Source organism: Pezoporus occidentalis, unplaced genomic scaffold, assembly GCF_034315485.1.
Source record: "Pezoporus occidentalis ecotype Australia unplaced genomic scaffold, CSIRO_AGI_Poc_V1 ctg35, whole genome shotgun sequence".
NCBI classification, from domain to species: domain Eukaryota; kingdom Metazoa; phylum Chordata; class Aves; order Psittaciformes; family Psittacidae; genus Pezoporus; species Pezoporus occidentalis.
Window position 1 is genome coordinate 4,237,867 of NW_026915483.1, and position 19,973 is coordinate 4,257,839.

The window sequence follows — 19,973 nt, forward strand, 5'->3', positions numbered from 1 at the left end:
AAAAAAGAAGACAAATTCTCCACCTAAAAGCACTGAGGCAAATTTTCCAAAACATCAGTACTTTAAAAAGAGAAAAACAAGGCAGAGAGAAAAAAAAAACAAACCTACTTCTTGGCTACTTAAACTGATTCCCTGTGATATCCTGAGCCTGAATGTTTATTTGGGGAAAAAAACCATATGCAGGATATTTACACTATTGCTCTTGAGCAGAAACATCCTCCCTGTTCGGAGCTGGTTGTTACGTGCTGTATATTTAGACATCCATGTGTGTTATCCAGTTAGGGAACAAAACAGAGAAAGAAAAAAGTAATCAGGGTGTAAACAGGAACCCTCAAAAAAACTTCAGCCAAAACCCAGAAGCTGTCAGAATAACATATCTCCTGATGCGTAGCTTCAGAATGGGAAATCATGAAGGGCTCGGATCAGAGCAAACCTGAATATGATGCAGTCCCTTGAAACCAGATTTCACCTCCTAGAACTGGGTAAGTCACTTGGCATTCCTGGCTTTATCTGTCACTAACTTCTATTTTTAAGCCTTTTTCTATTTTAAAAAGGTCTGGACTCTTCACAACTGGTGAAAGCCAAAACAACCCCAAACCCTAACAACACTGTGGCCGAAGAAGAGAGAATTGTACATAAGCTGCAGTACTTGAGACAAAACTGGGAGCTGTTTCTACCATGGAAGTGCTCAGAGGTCTGCACAGGCACCCCAGCTGCTTCCATTTGGGACATGACATGATTTGGAGATCAGCATCCCACATGCACATCCTTCCTGCCCAGAGGATGCTGTACCAGGTCCTTCACCCACATAAATACGCAGTGCTGGAAGCTTTAAAACCACCCCCCATCCAGCAAGGCTTCACATCTTTAATACTCCAAAACTCCACAAGAAATCTTTTGGAAGCAGCAAACCTCCTCCCCCAAGTCTCCTCTTTCCTTCCTCTTAAGATAAACCCTTTGTTCAGGCATGAGTGTTAGTGAGCACCCGCAGGGGCTCTGTCTGGACAACACCAAGCATGACACCGGGGATGTGGTCCAGATGCACAGAACCATGCACGTTATTTCAGTAAGCCCCTTGCAGGGTATCCACATGAAACTAAACTTCTCTGGCAGGTGAGTAAGCTCCAAAGATATTTTACAGGCAGGAAAGAAGAAACTTGCATTGGTGCATCCAGTGGTGAGAGAGGAAGAAGAACCATTTTCACTAAATAAATGGCCAGCACACAAAGCCTGAAACCTGCAGTTCTAAAAGTGAGAAATTGGACTGCAGTGCACCATTAGCACAGGGATTGTGAGAGCTGCCTCATTTATTCCTGAAACAGGCACATCGCTCCACAGTGGCTCAAGCAGTCAGAGTGCTGAAGAAAATCATACAGGTAACCAAAAAGAGCAGTATTCTCACTCACAAGAGGCACAGGGTCTGTGAGAAAGCGCTGTTCCTTTGCCACACCAACTCATCCTCACAAAGCGTGTGGGATGAGGGGTTCCCAAAATCCTGCTATCCTGCTTTTGACTGGTGACTCCAAGGCAGCAGCAGTGCTTTGCGGGTGTATGAGCCCAGAGAAACAGCCTTGTACCTAAAAGAGTTTCATCTCAAATCCCCACCTGAGCTGCAGTTAACCAGCTATAAAGCGTCACCAATAATTTCCTGTAAGGGTTTGGGTTTTTTTTTCTTCCCTAAACCTCTCTTCTGTAACTTGGAAGCCTGTGAGTGATTTCAAAGCTTAATATTGAAGCCCCTATGCTGACCTCAAATTTTAATCAGGGCTCAGGTTATTTTTCCTTTGGTCCTGAAGGCATTTAGGATCAGATATTCAGCTGCCTTAGATCATCACTGCTTCACTGACTGATACAAGGAGGCAGCCTACGTCTGGCCTGTAAACGTGCACAGCCTCACAAAAGTACAAAATAAGATGCAAGAATGTATTGTAATATGGAGCTGCCCTAACCAGGCGCATGTCAGGGAAATAAAAGCTTTTGCCTGTCCTTCTGGAAGGAAGGGGCCTGCATGCAGCTGAGGGGAAGAGGGAAAAAGTTATAAAGGTTTAAATGACCTCAGAGTTTCCTGGTGTGTCTGTTGGGAGAGCAAAGCTTCATCATGTGCCAGCACTCTGAGCTGCTCAAAGCTTTAAGGAAGAAAAAGCTTGAAGCAGGAAAATAACAAACAGGAGTTTGGTTTTACACCAGCATTTCTACGGAAACTTTGTAATTGATCCACATAGGTCTCCAAAAACATGTTGATGCACACTTCTTGTGAGCCTGCGTGCAAGACAAAGAAACCTTCGGCTGAAGTCTTGGCTTCAACATAGTCAATGAATTTTGCCATTAACTTTAATAGGGCCAGGATTTTGCCTTAAATCATTTATTATCTTGCTATTAAACTTAACAGAAGCTAGTATCTGTGTAACGTTAAATAGCCAGTGATGCACTGAAGTGGCTGGCTACACCTTTCACCCTTTGGTAAGATGCCTTGTAGGACACATCTCGCCTCACAAGGGTGACTTCCAAGTACCACTTTGTCTTCCTCAGGGGCTGCAGAGCCCACCCTGGCTCTGCACACTCCCATCCTGAAACTCACAGGCTCTTTACCCACAGCATTTGCAGGGACTGTACAAGTGATTCCTAACCTGTGTCCCTGTGCTTCTTGTCTCAGGACCAGCAAGGCAGGGACGGACACCTGAAGGCCTGACTGAATACAACATGCACAAAACCAGTGTTTTAAGATGAGACAGGTGGGGAAAAAACCACTTAAGTGCAAGCTGCTACGAATACCCCTTTGATGCTTTCCATGGAAATGTTGGCTTTGCTAAAGTTTGGCAAAGAGTTAGAGATAAAACAGTGCCTGGAACAAGGGGCTGAGAGGCTCTCTGGGGTGCATGGCACCTTCCTAAAATAGCCACACAAACTGAAGATACAATGAAAAACTGGCTCCTGCAGAGCACCAACTGACTTTCATGTAGGCCCCACCAGCTGAGCCAGTAAAAGTCTGGCAAAGCAACAGCCCAAGTGCTCCCCCTCACTGCAGGCACTGTGGCTTTTCAGGGCCCAGTGCCAACACACTTCCCATGAGATTCTCATTTTCCCCATTTATTCCACTATTTCTCAGTGCAGGGGATGCAAATCTAAAGGACTCTTTCACTTGCTTTATTGATGGCTTGCTGAATTGTCCAGGACAACAGGCACAGCCTCTTGTGGCCATCGGAAAGATCTCCCTCACTGGAGCGGGTTGTGGGGCTCTAAATCTCATCCTCCTCCCTCTAAATGCTCAAATGCAATGTGCAAAAATAACGAGGAGCACACTGTAATAAAAGGCAAAAGCAAATGAAAATCCAGGCAACAAATTAATTCAGTCTTCCTCAAAATTATAAAGACAGTATCTCAGCCAGGAGATAAAGCCCTTTGCCAAGAGCAAAATATAAACAGGAGAGTTGCTGCTTCTTGGTCTCTAGCAGCAGCGTGCAGTGTAAAACCTACCCCTCTTCTCCCCACAGGGAAATTCTGCAGTGTGGCTGCCTCTGCTGCTGCTCCCTCCCATGCAGGGCTTGTTCACCCACGACCTGAGCAGCAGCATGAGGATGAGGATGCTACGTGTGCACAGGCAGCATTGCTTCCCATGGCACAAAGCAGAGGAGCAAACTGCTGCAGAAGAGCCTTTACTGGCTCAGTTTTCCCCATACTTTTCAGCTGACAAGCAGCAATCAGACAGCATTTCATCTTCCCTAACACTGCCACACGCCACAGGACGTTGCCAACAGCGTTATCAGTGTTTCGAGTCCCTCTGACACAGCGGGAGAGGTTAGCCATCTTCTTGAAGGAGCAGCCCCCTTGTTGCATCAATATTCTCCTTTCATTAAAGCTGTCTCATACTCAAAACTGAGATGTTTCTTGTACAGGTCATGACATTCCATGAGTGCTGATGTTACCATTCCTAGCACTTTGCAATGTATTTAAAATATCAGCAAGAAAAGGACAGGCAGCTATACAGCTAACCCTAAAATATCAGGAAAATTAATAGGAAACAATCAGTGCAGATCTGCCACAAATATCAAGTCAATGAAATACTTCATCCAACATCTGCTTTCCTTGGCAGAACACAGCTAATAAGTTAGTGTCTGGTAGAGACATGCTTATCACCAGCAGTGCTGAGACACTGCAGTCGGGTTATTACTGCACACAAGCCCATCATAATGCTTTGTTCCAGTGTAACCTCCTGGGAATTCAGCGGAAAAAAAAAGATCCTGTGGGATCAGATTGCTTTCCTGATGCTATCCAATGGGGCAAATGTGGAGCTGGCCCTGGAAAGGGCACTGCTTCAAGGCAGCAGCATCCTCTACCCTGGAACGAGCAGTGCCCACCTTGGGGCAGGACCAGACACCTGCCCTCCCGTGACTTGTTCTGACCTTCACTCCTTGACCAGGAGTTGCAGGCAAATCAGTTAAGCTCGTGCTTCTTTACTTCAGTCTCTACAACACAAGCCCCAGGAGATATTCTGTGCACAGCTTCTGGTAACTTCTCCTGTGTTTTACCCCACTCCAGAAGCCATCTCTGACCCACCTGAAACAAACTCAGCTTTCCCAGTTATAGGAATAGTTACGGAAGACCAAAAAAATCCCATTAGGAAAGAGCTTCCCATCCCCAGAGACCTGTAGCCCTGTTCTCAGTGCCTTTTTGCCTCTCCCCAGCCCTGAAGCTCTTCCCCTTGCTTTGATGGCTTCTCCTCTGTCCCCCCAAATGCACTTCTTACTTCTCAACCACCCCTATGCTCACACCTGGTTTGGGTTTTTGAGGCAAAGCTACTGAGACATGAGACACAGACAGAGCAAGCCTTGACCATTAAATATCTGCCATCCTCTCCAGCCAGCACCACATACTGAGGGCATCCTGAATCTTATCCCCTCCTGCCCCATCATGGTCCTTGCACCCAGTTCAGCCCCCATCCTGCCTCCATCCTCTCTCTGTACTTTTCCACCCACTCTCATGCTTGGCAGCTGCCCCTCAGGAAACGCAGACGCCAGCCTTGAACAGACATTAGGTAAGCAGGCTGTATCACAAGTCTATCTGAACTGCCTTTAAACCTGTAACTCTTCAAATACATGCAAAGAGCAAGGAAATAAACCAAGGAAAGCCTGAAATCCAAGGCTCTCTGGGAGGAGTCAAAGCAGGGGTATTGGCTGCAGCAGGCACAGCATGCATCCCACCACCAGCACCCTGCCAGGCACGCAGGGTCTGACAGACTTGGACTGCTCCCCACACCATGTTTAAAGCAAAACAAGCACTTGGCATCAAAGGCTTTTTCTCTGCAGCCGTTACTGAGCTCCATGTGCGGCATCCCCAGTGTCAAACTCTTCATGAGGGGTGTTTTTTGAAGCAAGAGGGGTGGGATCTTACTGATGAGACCTTTAATAGTTACACGCTGAAAGGAGCTACTGTACCAGGCACTGGCTGCCTTTTCGCAGGACTTATGAATCTGTGCTTGGTTCAGGTTAAATCGTATCTCAGAGCAGCCTATGCGGGTAATCTCCCAAAATGTTGGTTTTGCTATGACCAAATGTTACAGACCCACTCCCCAGCTGCAGAGTTACCAGAGTCAAGCTTGGAATTAGCACTTTCCTAAAGCAGCCAAGGCAGCACTTCCAAGAAAAGCAGGAAAAAGCAGCTGGAAATGCTGGGAGTAAACAAACAGCCCCTTATCTCCACAATGGAGTGCAAAAAGATGCAAAGAAATTTTTACAGACTGAGCTTTCAGGGTAAAGAAAAGAGCAAGTAAAAAGGTTCCAGCCAGCACTACCACAGTACCCCACAAAGCAAACTCACCGCTCCATGCTGCTCTCCTGCACTCACAGCTCCAAGCTCTGCATGATGTTTAAGTCAGGACACAATGTAAGAGCACTGAACAACATTATCTGCTGCTGCTAAGCGTGAGATGTTAAATTATAGCCTCCTACCTCCAAATCACAAGCCCTGATGGTGCAAAAGGACTGGAGAAGCCCAAGAAGTACTCAACAGCACGCATCTGCTAAGCCTTCATGTTTTCTGTACGTTCAAACTGAAGGAAGAAGGGAGACACGATTCCGGACTTCTTCTGTAGCTATATAATCTCAAGGAAGTGACCTTCGCATTGTTACTTTGATTACAGATTCAGAAACAAAAGCCTTTCCAGCGTGAGTCAGGGGACACAAGAGGTTGAAATGTGATTGTTAAAAGCAGAGGTGAGCTGGGAAAGCATTACAATTGGTTTGGGGTTTCTTGTTGTTTGTAATATTAACCCCTTTATCATTAAATAGCGCCAAGTAAGAGCCAACGGTCACCAACCAAAGGCGCAGCACAGGCAGCCAGCCCCAGGGCAGCGTGACACTTCACTGTGGGACCGCAGGTCCTCGTGCCACAGTAGCCAGCTGAGGACCCCAGTGCCAACAACTGTGCTTGCTGGGAGCTGCGGTCATTCACTTGGCTCTCCCACCCTACACATCCCCATCCAGGGGATGGAAGGGGCCTTTCTGCTAAAACTTGGCACAGCACTAAAACTTCAGGCACCCCTGCTATAGTGTTTCACTGGATTTCCCAAGCCCCTTTCCAAAACACAGGTCTGCTGCCTCTGATGTGGCTTACTGCACATCAGGGAAGGAACCGAGAGTGCAGTTTACACACTTGGCCACCAATATGAATCTGTTCTGGGGTTAGGGTTGCCCTCCAGGAGTATAGTTTGCTGCTCTAGAGGTGAAGGAGTAAAGCATCTACCTGTTCTTCTGCTGCTCCCTTTGCAGACTCTTTTCTGCGTGCAAAACACCAAGTTATACTTCATCTCCTGGATTTCTTCCCTGCTGGTGCACCAGCCTACAAGGCTTCACACACAGCTCTGAGTGTGTAACTGTGTCAGGCAGAGCACAGGTATCACACAAAGGCACAAAAACTGAGCTTTCCTCCAAAAGAGCACCAAATGTCTATGTAACACAGCTTTTACTGAAAACAGACAAAGAAAAACAAACCAGAAACCATATAACTGTTCACCCAAATCCAGGAGGCTGTAACCCCCAGGCAGCTACACAAGAGGCACAAAATCTCAACTTTACACATGCAGTCACTTCAAAATCTGAAGCACAATCCTTCTTCACACACATAGCTCAGCACTATTCATTTTCTTTTATATGACAGGAATACAGGTACCCAAGCTTTTAAATCACTCCACTGACTTGCATCCTCTAGCTGCATAAATTATTGTAGGAAGACCAACACCAAGGGAACAACGCAGCTCAGGAGCACAGCATCCAACATGGAAGATATGGGCCAGGGGAAAAATCACAGAATGGTGCTAGAGCAGGGATGAACTCTGAACATGCACCAAGACCACTTCACGTGGGAGCACGAACAACCTATTCCCTTTAGCTGAATGCTCTTTGGTTATTTCTGCCCCCAGTTGAGCAGTCACTATACAGAGAGAGGACAGACTATGAGGATTTTTCTACCCTGATTTTATAATCCATGGATCTACTTCAATAGAAAAAATTAAGTTCAACACCTGGAACAAACTAACTGGCTTCTATCAGAACAACCTTGGGGTGAAACTTTTAAAAGCAACATATCAGACACATGGCTCCAGCTTCTCGGAGGTACCCAATCCTTCTGGTCCAGCTCAACTCCCCTAAAGAGGAGGCTCTGTGTACTGACTGCCTGAAGCCAGTAACAGGATCCATTAGGCTGCAGAGCACTGTTAAAGAGAAACTGTGCTGCCTCATCCACACAATCAAGGAGCACAGCCAGCCCTGCTCCCTCACCAGGAGCTACTCTATGAATTACCATCAATCCAGACACCTGCAAAGGGCAGCTCACCCTAGCTACCCTAGACACCCGGATGCAGTGAGGTGCCAGAGGTGTCTTGCTCTCCTTGTTTAAGGCAGAGCAACTACCTTTGATCAAATATCCACCTTTTAAATAGCTGCAGACAAAGAATTTGAGTTGGCTTTCTTTCCAAAGTTACTTTGTAAGAGCTAACATCATAGTCATCAGACTACAAAAGCTCTCCACATCATGCCCCATATCACAGCTTTCATGAGAAAGCCATAAGGCAGGAGGGTGCCAGGTCATGTCCAGCCAGCTGATCCAGACTGCAGCAGCAACCTAAGGGGCGGCAGCCGAGACACTTGGGAGTATTTCAGAGCAACAAACTTGCATTTGTCTCCAAAACACAGACTCCAAAGCCCAAAAATAAGATGGAAAATAGACAGTGAGTCATATTTCCTTAGAGAGAAATGACGTGAAGGTTTACCTGGGTGGTGCCAACTTCTGCCCTGCTGGGATAACCACAGGGACAGGAATAGCTGGAGGAGGGGAAGAGTATAGCTTCTCAGAGGATCCAGGGCTTCCAAACAAATACAGATCTGGGCTGTATGATTCAGCTCTGGGACACAGATAACTTTTCTAAACCAGAAACATTGGAGTTTAAAGGAAATTGAGTGCATCCACAAGAGGTTCCAGCCGCAGGAAGCTGTTGGAGCAGGGAAGAGTCGAGCAGGAAGAAGTCTCTGCAACTCAGAGGCCAGCAGAAGAGCTCCAAACTGAGGTCCGGGGTTGGCAGTGCTGCCAAAGAGCACATAACCCCATAGTGAATGCAGGACACCCAGCTCTCCGGATAAGGTGAACAGATGCAACGGGCTTGGTACTCTCTCACTTTCACTACAGCTTAGCTAACACCGGCTTGCATGCCTGCTAAGTGCACCTGCCCTGCCAGATTCCTGATGGGCTTCATCCACACCACCATACTTACTCTCCCAAAACAACCATGGCAACCAGACACATCCAGTCTGGTGGCAGCCAAACATCTACACTCAGTATGATGCGGATCTATATGCCTTCCTGGAAAGCTTGTTCCCCTCCTATTTTTTTTTTTTCCTATCTACAACCTGTTTTCCTCTCCTATTGCACTTCTGCCTTTTTTTCCCACTACCTGTTTGTTTTCCCACACTTCCTTGGAAGTTTGGGCTCCATTTGGAGTACTGGGGGTTTTGACACACAGCTGAATTGGGGCAGAATGATTCATTTTTAATTCCCTGGTGTCTCCCCTCTCTTCCCTTGCTTACACAGCCAGTACTTTTCATGCTATGTAATTCTTGCACTGCCCTCTCTGCTCTTTCAGCTTCTTTACTCCCATCCTCCTGTCCTTTGCCTTCCTCACCCATGCACAAGCCAGCAACCTACCTGCACAAGATACCAACAAGCATGGCCTTCTCCACTCTGTCCCACCCACATCACTCTACATAGAAACCACTGATCCAATGAAAGGTAAAACCAGGATGCTCAGAAAGCACCATATAATTAGCAGTGGCCACATGGTCTAAGGGCAGCAATTTCTCTGTCACCATTCCCAGCTCTGCAGGCACCACACATCTGCACCCAGTAGTAAGCAGGAAGATGACACCCGTCACTGGGACAGCACCTATTCTACATCAGGTGAAAAAGCAACCATGGAAACATCAGTGTCTTAAATCTGACTTTGCTTGGACTGTCAGTGATGGCTTTTAATGGCTAAACCAGCACACTCAGGCTGTTCTCAGCATTTTGATGACCCTCACTATCCCCACCTCTCCTTCCCCAACATACAAAATCAATGCACGTTTGTATGCATGGCAGATAAACCAGCAGGGAAAAGTGTACATGTGTATTTGTGAGTGGGAGGGTATTTAAGCTAATATATTCTAGCACCGATAGCTTTATCCTCTTTGCAGCCTCTGAGACTGAACTGGCCTCCATCTGTACAGGAGATTAGCAGAATTCCTAATCACTAATTATGACTCAGAGGTTTTAAGAGCAACACAGACTGCAGAAGGGTGGCCTGATTTTTAGAAAGTGAGGAGACAGCGCAGTGTTATTTTAAGCACATGGATGGTCCATCCACGATTGCAAAGCACTGCAGTGACTTGCTAAAGTGATGGAAAGCTAAGCACTCAGAAGGACGAAAAATGAAGTATGGAAAAACCAGCATGTGCCTGAAACACTTTTAATTTACCTTTTCATAAACCTCTTGTCCAGTCAGAGCAAACTTGCCAGCCTCAATGCACAAGACCAAAACAGAGATTTATGCAGGCAGGTTCATACAGTGATACCTTTGTACAGGAGTCTGCTACTGAAAGGCAGCGACATTTGAAATCTAATGTATTTTGTGATCTGTGTCAGATCGAAGAAAAAGAAATATTTATACAGGCCAAAGCGGTTAGTGAATAAGAGGCACTGTTTGAAACTGGCACCGTGACACCCTGAAGGAAATGAGGTGAAGTTCACAGTCTGGTTGTGAAGTTTGTCTGCTAGGGAAGAGGGAGGAGCGGTACAAACCCCGTGGTTTTGTTTGAATTAACTCAAACAGAAAGAGCTATATCATGAGCTCAAATGGAAATATGTCTGGCAGAGAGCTTTGGAAAGCGGCTGTTGGCAGTGCGTAAAGCCACTTTAAACTCTAAGCTGTCAGGACGCATTGCCTGGAGCTGGTCCTGTTCTCTGCTCTGCAAGAGGCTCCCCCAAGCCCCAGCCACAGGGAAGCCTCCACATGCCGTGTTTGGATGTGTTGGGAGTTTCAAGCAGAGCCAAAGCACTGTGTTAGCAGAGTCACAGCATTAGATCAGATGCCTCCAAAAGGAAAACAGCTGGATGAAAGCAGTCAGAGCAAAGCTTTCCCAGAGCATCCAGGAATTCAAAGGGCTCAAGTTTAAATCTTTGAAGGGGCACATATTCGTTGTCCTCTATAAAAGGTCTTTAAGCTGCTTTGGAAAACCCTGACCCGTGAGGACACCCAAGACCCTCTGAGCATCACTCCAGAGTCTGTCTGGTGCAGAGGAAGGAAAGCCCTGCCTTGACAACCCACCACTCATCCTTCATGCTCACCCTCACTTCACCCTCCAGCAGGACGTTTCATCACTCTAAAAGAGAAGGGAAAGAAAAAAGGCATCTCCAGTTTGCTGTCAGCATTTTTTATAATGAAAAGTCAAGGTGTGGCAGCAGAGGAAACACGGTCCTAACTATCAAAACCATCGATGTTAGCACCATAGGAAACAGGAGTCAACCATTTCCTCTCTCGCTCCTCCACCCCAACTACATATGGGATAGACACACGTGCAAAGCTTATTTATTGTGCTTCAGCAGCAGAATTATTTCACTTCACAGAGGGGAAATGACCTTTCAGATGTTAAAAAGCACGCTGTCCATAAAACCCACATGAATTCAGTTTATACTTCTACACCAGATTGTTACCCGAATAACCAGTGTAACTGAATAGCTTAACCATAGAGATGCTCCCATACCTGGTTTCACATCCTATTAATCACAGCGTGTCATTGTATTCTGCAGGGAGTTTGAGGACTGTTTGCCTGGTTTCTCTTTTTCACTTTGCATTAAGCAGACCAATTGACGAGCATTTTAACCATGATACTAAAGCATTTATTTGACCAATTTTTAATTTATACGAGGTTAGCTGCATTATTAAATAGACTTTGATGCAATGTTTCATTCACACTTAAAACACAGGGGGTAATGAGGACTGACTGTGCTGTGGGATGTATAGGTGAAAACTGGTATTCATACCTCAGGGGAAGAGATGCACCAGGATGTGGTAGTGTTGACATCCCAGTTAAAGTCAGGCCAGTGGTAATAACTCACTAAACACAGGATAGACATCAATGCTGAAAGGTTTTGGCTTTGCCGCAGCTTATTAACCTCATTTATACAAGTTTCACTTTCTGTTTTAGTGCTCTATAATTAAATATAAGACAGGTGGCCTATAAAACCAGCACGTGGAGAGCCCTGCCAACAGCTTTATTTTGGAAGACTATCAGGACACCCAGAAGTGCTGCCTGTCCCACTGTAGGCATCCAGAGGGGCTCTGGGAAGACTGCCCAGCTGGCTGGTCAGCGCACTACGTTCCAGCTCTCCACAACAAAATACAGCCCTTGCTCCTTTCCCTCATAGGAAATGGGTACCCCTGCATGAAGGCTTCTGTGCTGATTCTCACCTAGGATTCTTTCCAAGCCCCAATAACTCGACTTGCTGAAGTTAGAAAGAAGATCCGTGCCAGCTCTTCCATCAGCTGTCTCTGCAAGTCTCTGTTTATTCCAGGACAGGCTTTCAGATGCTTTCTGCCATGGACAAAGCAATGTTCCCTGGCATACAACCCAAGTGCTCACAGAGAATAAATTCACATACTGTACAACCCTCCTCCCCTCACATGGGTTCAGAAGTTATTCCAGTGTGAAAGGGGACGCCTCGTCAGCACTTTGGCTCATGATGACTCCAGATGACTAGGCTCCGAGCAAATAGGACATCCCTTCTCTTTTGGCAGAAGAGACAGATGATGGCAAGCATCCTGGAGCAGAGACCAGCTTGGCTTGCTGGGCTGGGGCTCAAGTCCCTGCACCGGTGATCAGGTAAAACAACAGCCAGAAAGACCTTGGAAGGTTTCCTACACACATGCTATAAGCAAGATGACTACAGAGAAGGTAACTGGCAAAGGCTGGTTTGTTCTTGCTGGGTTGGGGTTTCTGTACTTAAAGCTGTTAAGGCAGGTAACGGTTTTATGCTGGCAGAGAGGATTTCAGCGTGCACTGCCCAGGTGGCTGTGCCCATGTGATAACCTCTGCACCTGACGGTTTCAAACACATAGGCAAGAGCCCTGCACAGAAGCATGAAGGTGTCATCGGCTTCTCTGTGCTGGGATTCAAGCTCAGGTCTCCCATGAGGCTAGCAAGCATTTTATGTATAAGACCAAAACCCTCACCACCACAATAACAAACATCACTGCCCAGGGAAGAAATCCTACTGGCTTCCCTTTCACCACTATAATGTGCTGATGATTTAAAGAGAGAACTGCTGGCAGCATCCAACTCACCTGAAAATAGCCACTGACCCACAGAACACGAACAACAAACATGGATCAAAGAGAACTGAAGCCTCCAGGGCTGAGCAGCAGCTCAAGTGCTGTCACCTCAGTTTTCCCTGCATGTCCCTTGCATGTAGCTCAGTGACACAGTTCTCAATTCTTTATACTGTGCACAGCACAGGGAGGACAAAAGTGTAACTTTAAAACTAAAGGGACTTTATATACAAAATGTGGCACTTATCATAACTGGAATATGAACAGGAAGGAGTTGAAGAAGTATGAACATTCTTGGTGAAGACAAAGTGGGAAAGGACTTTGTTAAGCACCTGTCAAGGTGCCAATATTAATAAGAGCACAAGGCAAGAACGTGCTCTCATCATGTGGCTGCATTAACTATAGGACTTGTATCAAAAATCTAAGACAACAAATATCATCCTTGGCAAGTAAGAGAGTGTTGTTAATCCACATTACAGACAAAAAAAACAGGGGCACAGAGAAGGAAGACAATTTGCCCAAGGTAATATAGGATCTGTGGTAATGATGTGACACAAAATCTCATGTCCAAGATCACAGCCTAGTCCCACAGACACTGCAACATCTACCTCCTTGGAGAAACAGCCCCATGGAGAGCTCCGCACTGCATGTTTTGCTCCTGCAATGCTGGAGGTTAACAAGTGTAACACAGCAGGGCTCAGAGTACATCCCTGTATGCAAGGGTCATCCAGCTGCTGTCTCTACATGTTCCCATGGCTTGAGGTGTTTAAAAAATAAATGAAAAAGAAAACTAGTATTTCATTTAACCTCTTACACTGCTCTGATATCTAAACAGACCAGTGCTGAGTGCCCAGTCCTGTACTCACCAGACTCAGAATACCACCAGTGGGTTTAACAGCAGAGAGCCAGGATTTGAGCTCAAAAAGCAGTGTGTTTGAAGGAAGCACTACAGGGCATTCTTTCACCATCTCCCATTGGTACACCCCAAATTACCACTATGAGTTTCTTGATGTTAAAGTGTGAGAGTCACCTTATTCCTACCTGGTTTCATCTCCCAGGGATAATCCTTGGAGCAGTGAGCATGGAGCAACAGGTCATTGAATGTCCCATCACTGCATATCCCCAGCAGAGTGGCTGGGCTGTCCTCATGGCTGTGACAAGCTGTGAGCAGGAGAACAGGGAAGGGGACTCCTTGTCCACTACCCTGGCTCAAGGGCAATATGGAAGGATGACAGAGGGACCAGTCCTTTCTTTTTACCCATTTTCACATCCCCACATTAGGGTACAGACACAAGTCAGTGATGCTTCTCATAAAGAAGACAAAATAGATTAATCCATTAACAACCACTAGGAAACGATAAGTTTGGGCAGAGCTACAGTCACACTTTGTTTTGAAAAACCCTCTTTTCACTTTGAGCCAACCATCAGAGAATCACAGTTAAACAGGCTAGGTACAGCTGCTGTCAGAGCTGGTCCTTACCAAGCTGTTATTCCAGCCCTGAAGGGATGGGTTTTGCCTCCGTAGGGATGCAGCAGGGAGCAAAGGCAGTCCAAGCTCCATGCTATTTGCATGAATGGAGTCCAAGAATAATACCCACACCATACAGGTGTAGCTGGATTTTATTTATAGAGAAGGAGCCAGGGCTGCAACTGACATTTATTCAGGTGGGCAGCCAGGGGGAAATGATGCCTGTATTCCTGCATTCCCTAAGTACACAAAAACCATATTCCTCAAGTGACACACGTGTCACAAAGTGTTTACATCCGTCATCTGTACAATATGCCAATGGGTATTTGAGCACTTGGAAGCACTTCTATCACTCTAAAGCTGTTCTCCTGCTCCTGGGCATACCCTAAAGCTAAATAGCAACAGATCCCTTTGGGATTAAATAGGCACAGATGTCCCTTTAGCATGACTTTCCCATGAAAGTTACAGCCTGATAGTTCTGGTGAGCTGTTTGCTATGAGCTGTGTCATTCTCTGTATTGCAATACACCAGGGAGTGGGGAGAAGCAGCCTTGAAACATTCAATATAATCTAGTAACCATGGACGCCGACACTGTGACCAGGCACACATCACAAGTGTGTATGTGAGATAAAAATAAACAGACACACAAAAATAAGTAACTGCCAGCAAAAACACTCCAAAAAGAGTGACATCCTGAACTGCAACAGGATACCACAGTAACTGCAAGTACCGGGCTGTATTTTCTGCCTGTAGGAAAGGGGAGCCCCCCAGTTGTTTCAGGACCCATTGCAGCCCCCCCCCCCCCAAATAGCAAACACTTTGCAATGCAAAGTCCTACCACATTACAGTCTGCCACTATTCAGTGAGACAAACACAAATGAGCAGCAGAAAAAGCCACAGTGACTCTCTCCCTTGACAGCATCATGCTCTGGATACCCGATGGCAGCATAGGCTGAGAGCTGAGCTCTGTCTCCCAGATCCCAAGCACAAGGATGGTGATAGCAGAAAAAGAGCTTCAAGGGGCTGAGATACAAGGGGCAGTTGGCTGAAGGAACACTTACAAACTGGCTTATAAGACACATTTAACATAGACAGCATGTCCCCCAAGCCCTAAAATTCAAGGCAAACACGCAGAGCTGGCCGTTTGAAAGCAGTTGTTGAACCGCTGTTTGAAAGCACTGCTGTCTGAAGCAACAAATTGTTGTTTGAAAGCTGATGTTGAACATCAGCTCAGACTGTAACCTGCCAGTACGCTCTCTCAGCAGGGATGTGCAAGCAGGGCTCTGCCTCAATAGATGCTGTTTACTTCACCTGGGCTGTGCGCACTGAGGAATCACACAGGTGAGTGAGCAGCATCCAAGCTGGAGCAGTCCCCAGGGTGTTTTACCTGGTACACATCCCGGAGGCCGCACCACTCTCGCAGGGTTTGCCGGCATGCCCGCAGCCGCCGAGCGGTCCACCTCCTCAGCGCTGCCAGCTTCGCCGTCCAGGTGAAGCAGCTGCGGCTGGAGGGCCCGTCCTCCGCCCCGCACGTGAACCCCGAAGCCATGAGCTGCTCTGCTGGGCACACAGTCCTCGTCCCGGCTGGCTCCCGCTCCCTCCTTCAAACGCCCGGCAGGAGAGCGGCCCGGCTTTTTGCGGAGGGAGGAAGGCAGGGGTGTTGCGCAGAGCCAAGGTCAGGCTTTAAAACAAGCTCCTCTTTCACAGCGCTTCCTGGGCAGATTCCCAGCCATACCTCGGCCAGCGGCGCCTGAAGGGGAGCCAGCGGCTGCAGTAGCTCAGCCCTACCAGCGGCTCACACAGCAGCCTTGTCCTTCTTAGCAGCTTATATAAAGCTCTGTTAAGCTCCAGTAGCTAACGCTATGTTCTCTAATTAAATTTTAACCCGTTTGCCGTATTGCCCCTCCAACAACCTCGGTTAAACGGGGCAGGACGACAAGCGAACCGCTCGCCGCCAACCGCCGCCGCTCGTCGCTGAAGTTGGTTGCCAGGAGCCGCGCTCGCTGCTCGCGCCTAACGCACCGTCTGCCCCCGACGCCTCGTTACCTGCCGGAGAGGGAGCAGAGCTGTCATCGCTTTCTGCCAGCTGATCCCTGCTCAAGGTGTGCGCCAGGAGTCCTGCACTTAAAAAGGGCACCTCTGGGAGCCAGCAAGTGGGGAAAGCAGGGATTAAAACAGCACCAGCACACCGCTGCTCTAACTCCTCTTCCAGCTGTGATCGTGGCGGATGCCCACAGCACAGAGCACACCTCCCCCTTGGTTGTTGCACCGCACCGGTTAACACGCCCACCACCAGCTGAAGAGATGATTTTGCTCTACTCTCAAACTAACCCCACTAGTGCAGCACTTGCTGCATGAGGAAAACAAAGCTGGTTGTGCTAGCCGAGCTCTTCACAAATAGCCCACAGCAAATAAACACTGAAATAATAGCCCACAAGAGACTGCAGCCTTGCCTCGGTAGCTGGTTGAAAATTAAGTGGCACCCTGCCCTTCTGGGACTTAAATTGTTAATGCCACCAAGCCGCACCTTTGTGAGCTCTGTCGTATTAAAAGCTAAGGGAAGGTGGAAATCAAAGGGCAATTAATCTTTTTAAGACCCCCGTCCCCCAGAGGATTTGACACTTCCTAAGACTTTTGGGGCAGAAGCTGCAGGAGCCATGCATGGCACCCTCAGCACCTTGCTGAAGAAACTACTCAAAGAGCAGATTTTTGGCTAAACCCATCAGTGACACCAACCTGTAAAAGTAATTTCTCCTGTGCAATGAAATGAATGGCAATGGGGCAGGAACAGCTTGCATAAAGGCTGCATGGGAGAGCTAAATCCTATGGCATGGCTGGTACTGGTTCCCAAAGGGCACTGCCTGCAAACAGCCTCTAAATCAGAGCTACAGCAGCCCTGTCCCAAAGGCTCTTCACAAGAGGAAAACACCCTGCATGCTCCTAGCACAGTACAAGTATTCACAAACCCCATTTCATTCCATATTAATCAACCTCCTTTGTACTGCAAGAGCCTACACTCATGCACATTGAGCTCCTGTATCATAGTTGGAGTGATTAACTCTGTAGACAGATGCCTGCTTTAAACAGGATTTGGACCTGTGTGTCTCCGAGCATCACGCTCTTTCCTTTTATGCATAGCAAAGCAAAAGCAGCTCTGCTCCTCTTGGTGCTGGTATCTATTGCCTATGCTGCTGCCAGGGAGTTTAAATCTCTCTGAGATACAGGGAAAACAACTATTTCAGATGTTACTAGAAGTTGTTACAGAGTGAGGCAGTGCAGAAAGATACGGCTTGTTATAACAAAAGGCAAGTAAAGACTTGGGCTCTACATTGAAATCCAGCATCCATATACCCACCCCAAGAGTTTTGTTGCCCCTTTGAACACTGTCTTTGAGCCTGTGGCCAACAAAGACCTCTTCCTCCTCCTCTGGTGTTGCCCAGCATCACTGTTGTGTGATGTGACTAACATCAGCACAAATGTACAAACTGGAAAAAGTTTCCATCTCCCACTGAGAGAGAGAGTGGTGACAAATATCTACAGAGATTTATTCCAATAGCCTAAGCCAGTGCTAGTGCCAGGCTTGGCAGCGGGTAGTTGCCATTCCCTCAGATAGCACTATTTTGGAGAGGAACGGGCCAGGAAAATCTGCAGTGGCATTTGTGCATTATGGTCAAGTCATACCCAAATTTAAAAGGAGATAAAAAAAGAAAATCCAATTTTCAATTTCCATTTCTGAAAGAAAAGAAAAGGAGCTTTGTATTTAAAGAAACAGTGCAGGGAATGGCCCTGTCCTGAGCCAGGAAAATCCAGCCAACCCACTATGTAAGGTTTAAATGCCTCTGCTCTGTGCCTGCTGCCCTCAGTGCCTTTTTGTTTTCCATATCACCTAACTAGATTAAAAATAAAGGATGATGAGGATTCTCTCCTTTAACACAGCACAAGGGATGAATTTTTAATTGTTTTATGATCCACGGTATCCTTAAATTGAATGAACACATTTTGCAGTTATTCTTTATGCCTCACAAGTTAACTGCGTGCCTGAGGGATGGTCTCAAATGGTTCTATCTCAGAAGGCAGAGCCATATGTACTCAGGCCCTCCCTCCTCAGTACTCCTAACCGCCTTACCCATCAATATTTCCCTGAGCTTGTGCAGCCTGTATGCTCTTATATCTTATAGTTACAGCTCCACATGTAGGCTAGAGCAAGGCAAGAACCTTTTCCCCACCTTTACTTAGGGTACATGGACTTCAAGTCTAGTCTCATAATTAAAAACACACACATCTTGTCATTCCTTCTGCAGATAAAGTAGGTAATGAAATAAATAACAAGCAAGTACTACCTCGACTTCATGTTTCCACTTTACGCAAGTACTTGAGGCAGTACAATGAGTGCACATCATAGTGCACGGACCCTTGAACATGGGGCACAGCATTGAACACCCAAAGAAGAAGAAAGGAAAAAAAGTTTATGATGCACAGAGCAGCTACATGCTCTAGAATAATTTTGGTGTTTTAATATGCAGTTGGTGGATTACTCAGTCAAATCAATCTTTATCTTTTATTGACTTCCACTTTCAGAACCTGACTGCAAGGGGGTTAATTTGAAATACCTAAATAATATCCAGGCTCCTTAGAGTCAGAACAGAGATCACAAAATTCCTACTGGAAAACCAGTGGGATAGCCAGATAGCTTCCAAAGACTGTAGTATCCAGATCTCTATTCTATGGAGATAGATGTTTCAGAAAAGGTCTTTGTAGATTGATATACCGCTTTCGAGGGAACACAAGAGACAGCTACTGCAAATCTATTTGATGTGCAGTCACATGAACAACAGGGCATTCATTTCTGGTAAGGAAAAGCCTACACAACAGGAATCTAAGGAGAAAATCCCTTAAAAAGAAGACAGAAAACTTCATGTGTGGCAGATTCATGCTTTCCCTTACATTATTGATTGTAGTTCTGAAATAATGAGTATCAGATAACAAAGATTTGCTACCAACATAATAGGAAAAGATGATCCCAAGTGGATTCTCAGGCTTCTTTCTATGTTACCTTCTGTGCCAAAATGTACAGAACAACGCTTAGCAGAATTTCTGCTTTCCTTTTCAAAGTAGTTCATATGAAGTTCACATGAACAGAGAATTCATCTACCTGTGAGACCGGAGGACAAGAGCATCAAACTTCTCTTATATCTACAAAGCAGTATCATCCCTAGATGTGAGTTTTGATTAGACATATAGGAAAAAAGAACACAAACACGAAGTCCCTAGTGGCAGGTAATGCCACTAAGGCGTTGATCATTTTTGGTCTCTGAACCTTCAACAGTAAAAGGTGAGTTGTTGTTCACAAAATGCATAATTACATTGCAGCAGATGTCTGTTCTAACCAGTGCTTTAAACCACACTTCAATCATAATTTGTTCTCATATATTGACCACACGATTGCAGCTAGTGCTCATAATGTTCTATAGAGCAAGCAGTAAAGCTCAGTGAAGACTAAAAAAAACCCAGTGATTCAGCCTTCACAAGGTGATGAGAAACCATGCTCTTTCATGGCACTCCCCTATTTAGAAGTCTGCTGTTACCTCAATTCCAAGGGTTCAAATCCTCAAGCCCTGATGGATTGTCCCAGAGCAGTATCATTGAGGTCCATGC

The 19,973-nt window shown here is 46.4% G+C and overlaps 1 protein-coding gene across 4 annotated transcripts in view; it reads right to left on the minus strand.

Moving 5' to 3' along the window:
- FRMD4B (FERM domain containing 4B) overlaps positions 1-19,973 on the minus strand; it is a 139,482-nt gene that overhangs the window by 66,114 nt on the left and 53,395 nt on the right. Inside the window, exon 1 of one of the 4 annotated variants that reach the window (XM_062630303.1) lies at positions 15,706-16,236. The exons of 2 other annotated variants lie outside the window; for them this stretch is intronic. In XM_062630303.1, the coding sequence (XP_062486287.1) occupies positions 15,706-15,867 (162 nt within the window). In that variant the 5' untranslated portion in view covers positions 15,868-16,236. Of the gene's footprint in view, positions 1-5,945; positions 5,968-15,705; positions 16,237-19,973 lie in introns of those variants that run through there. One more of the 4 variants, XM_062630306.1, reaches the window with a different exon arrangement.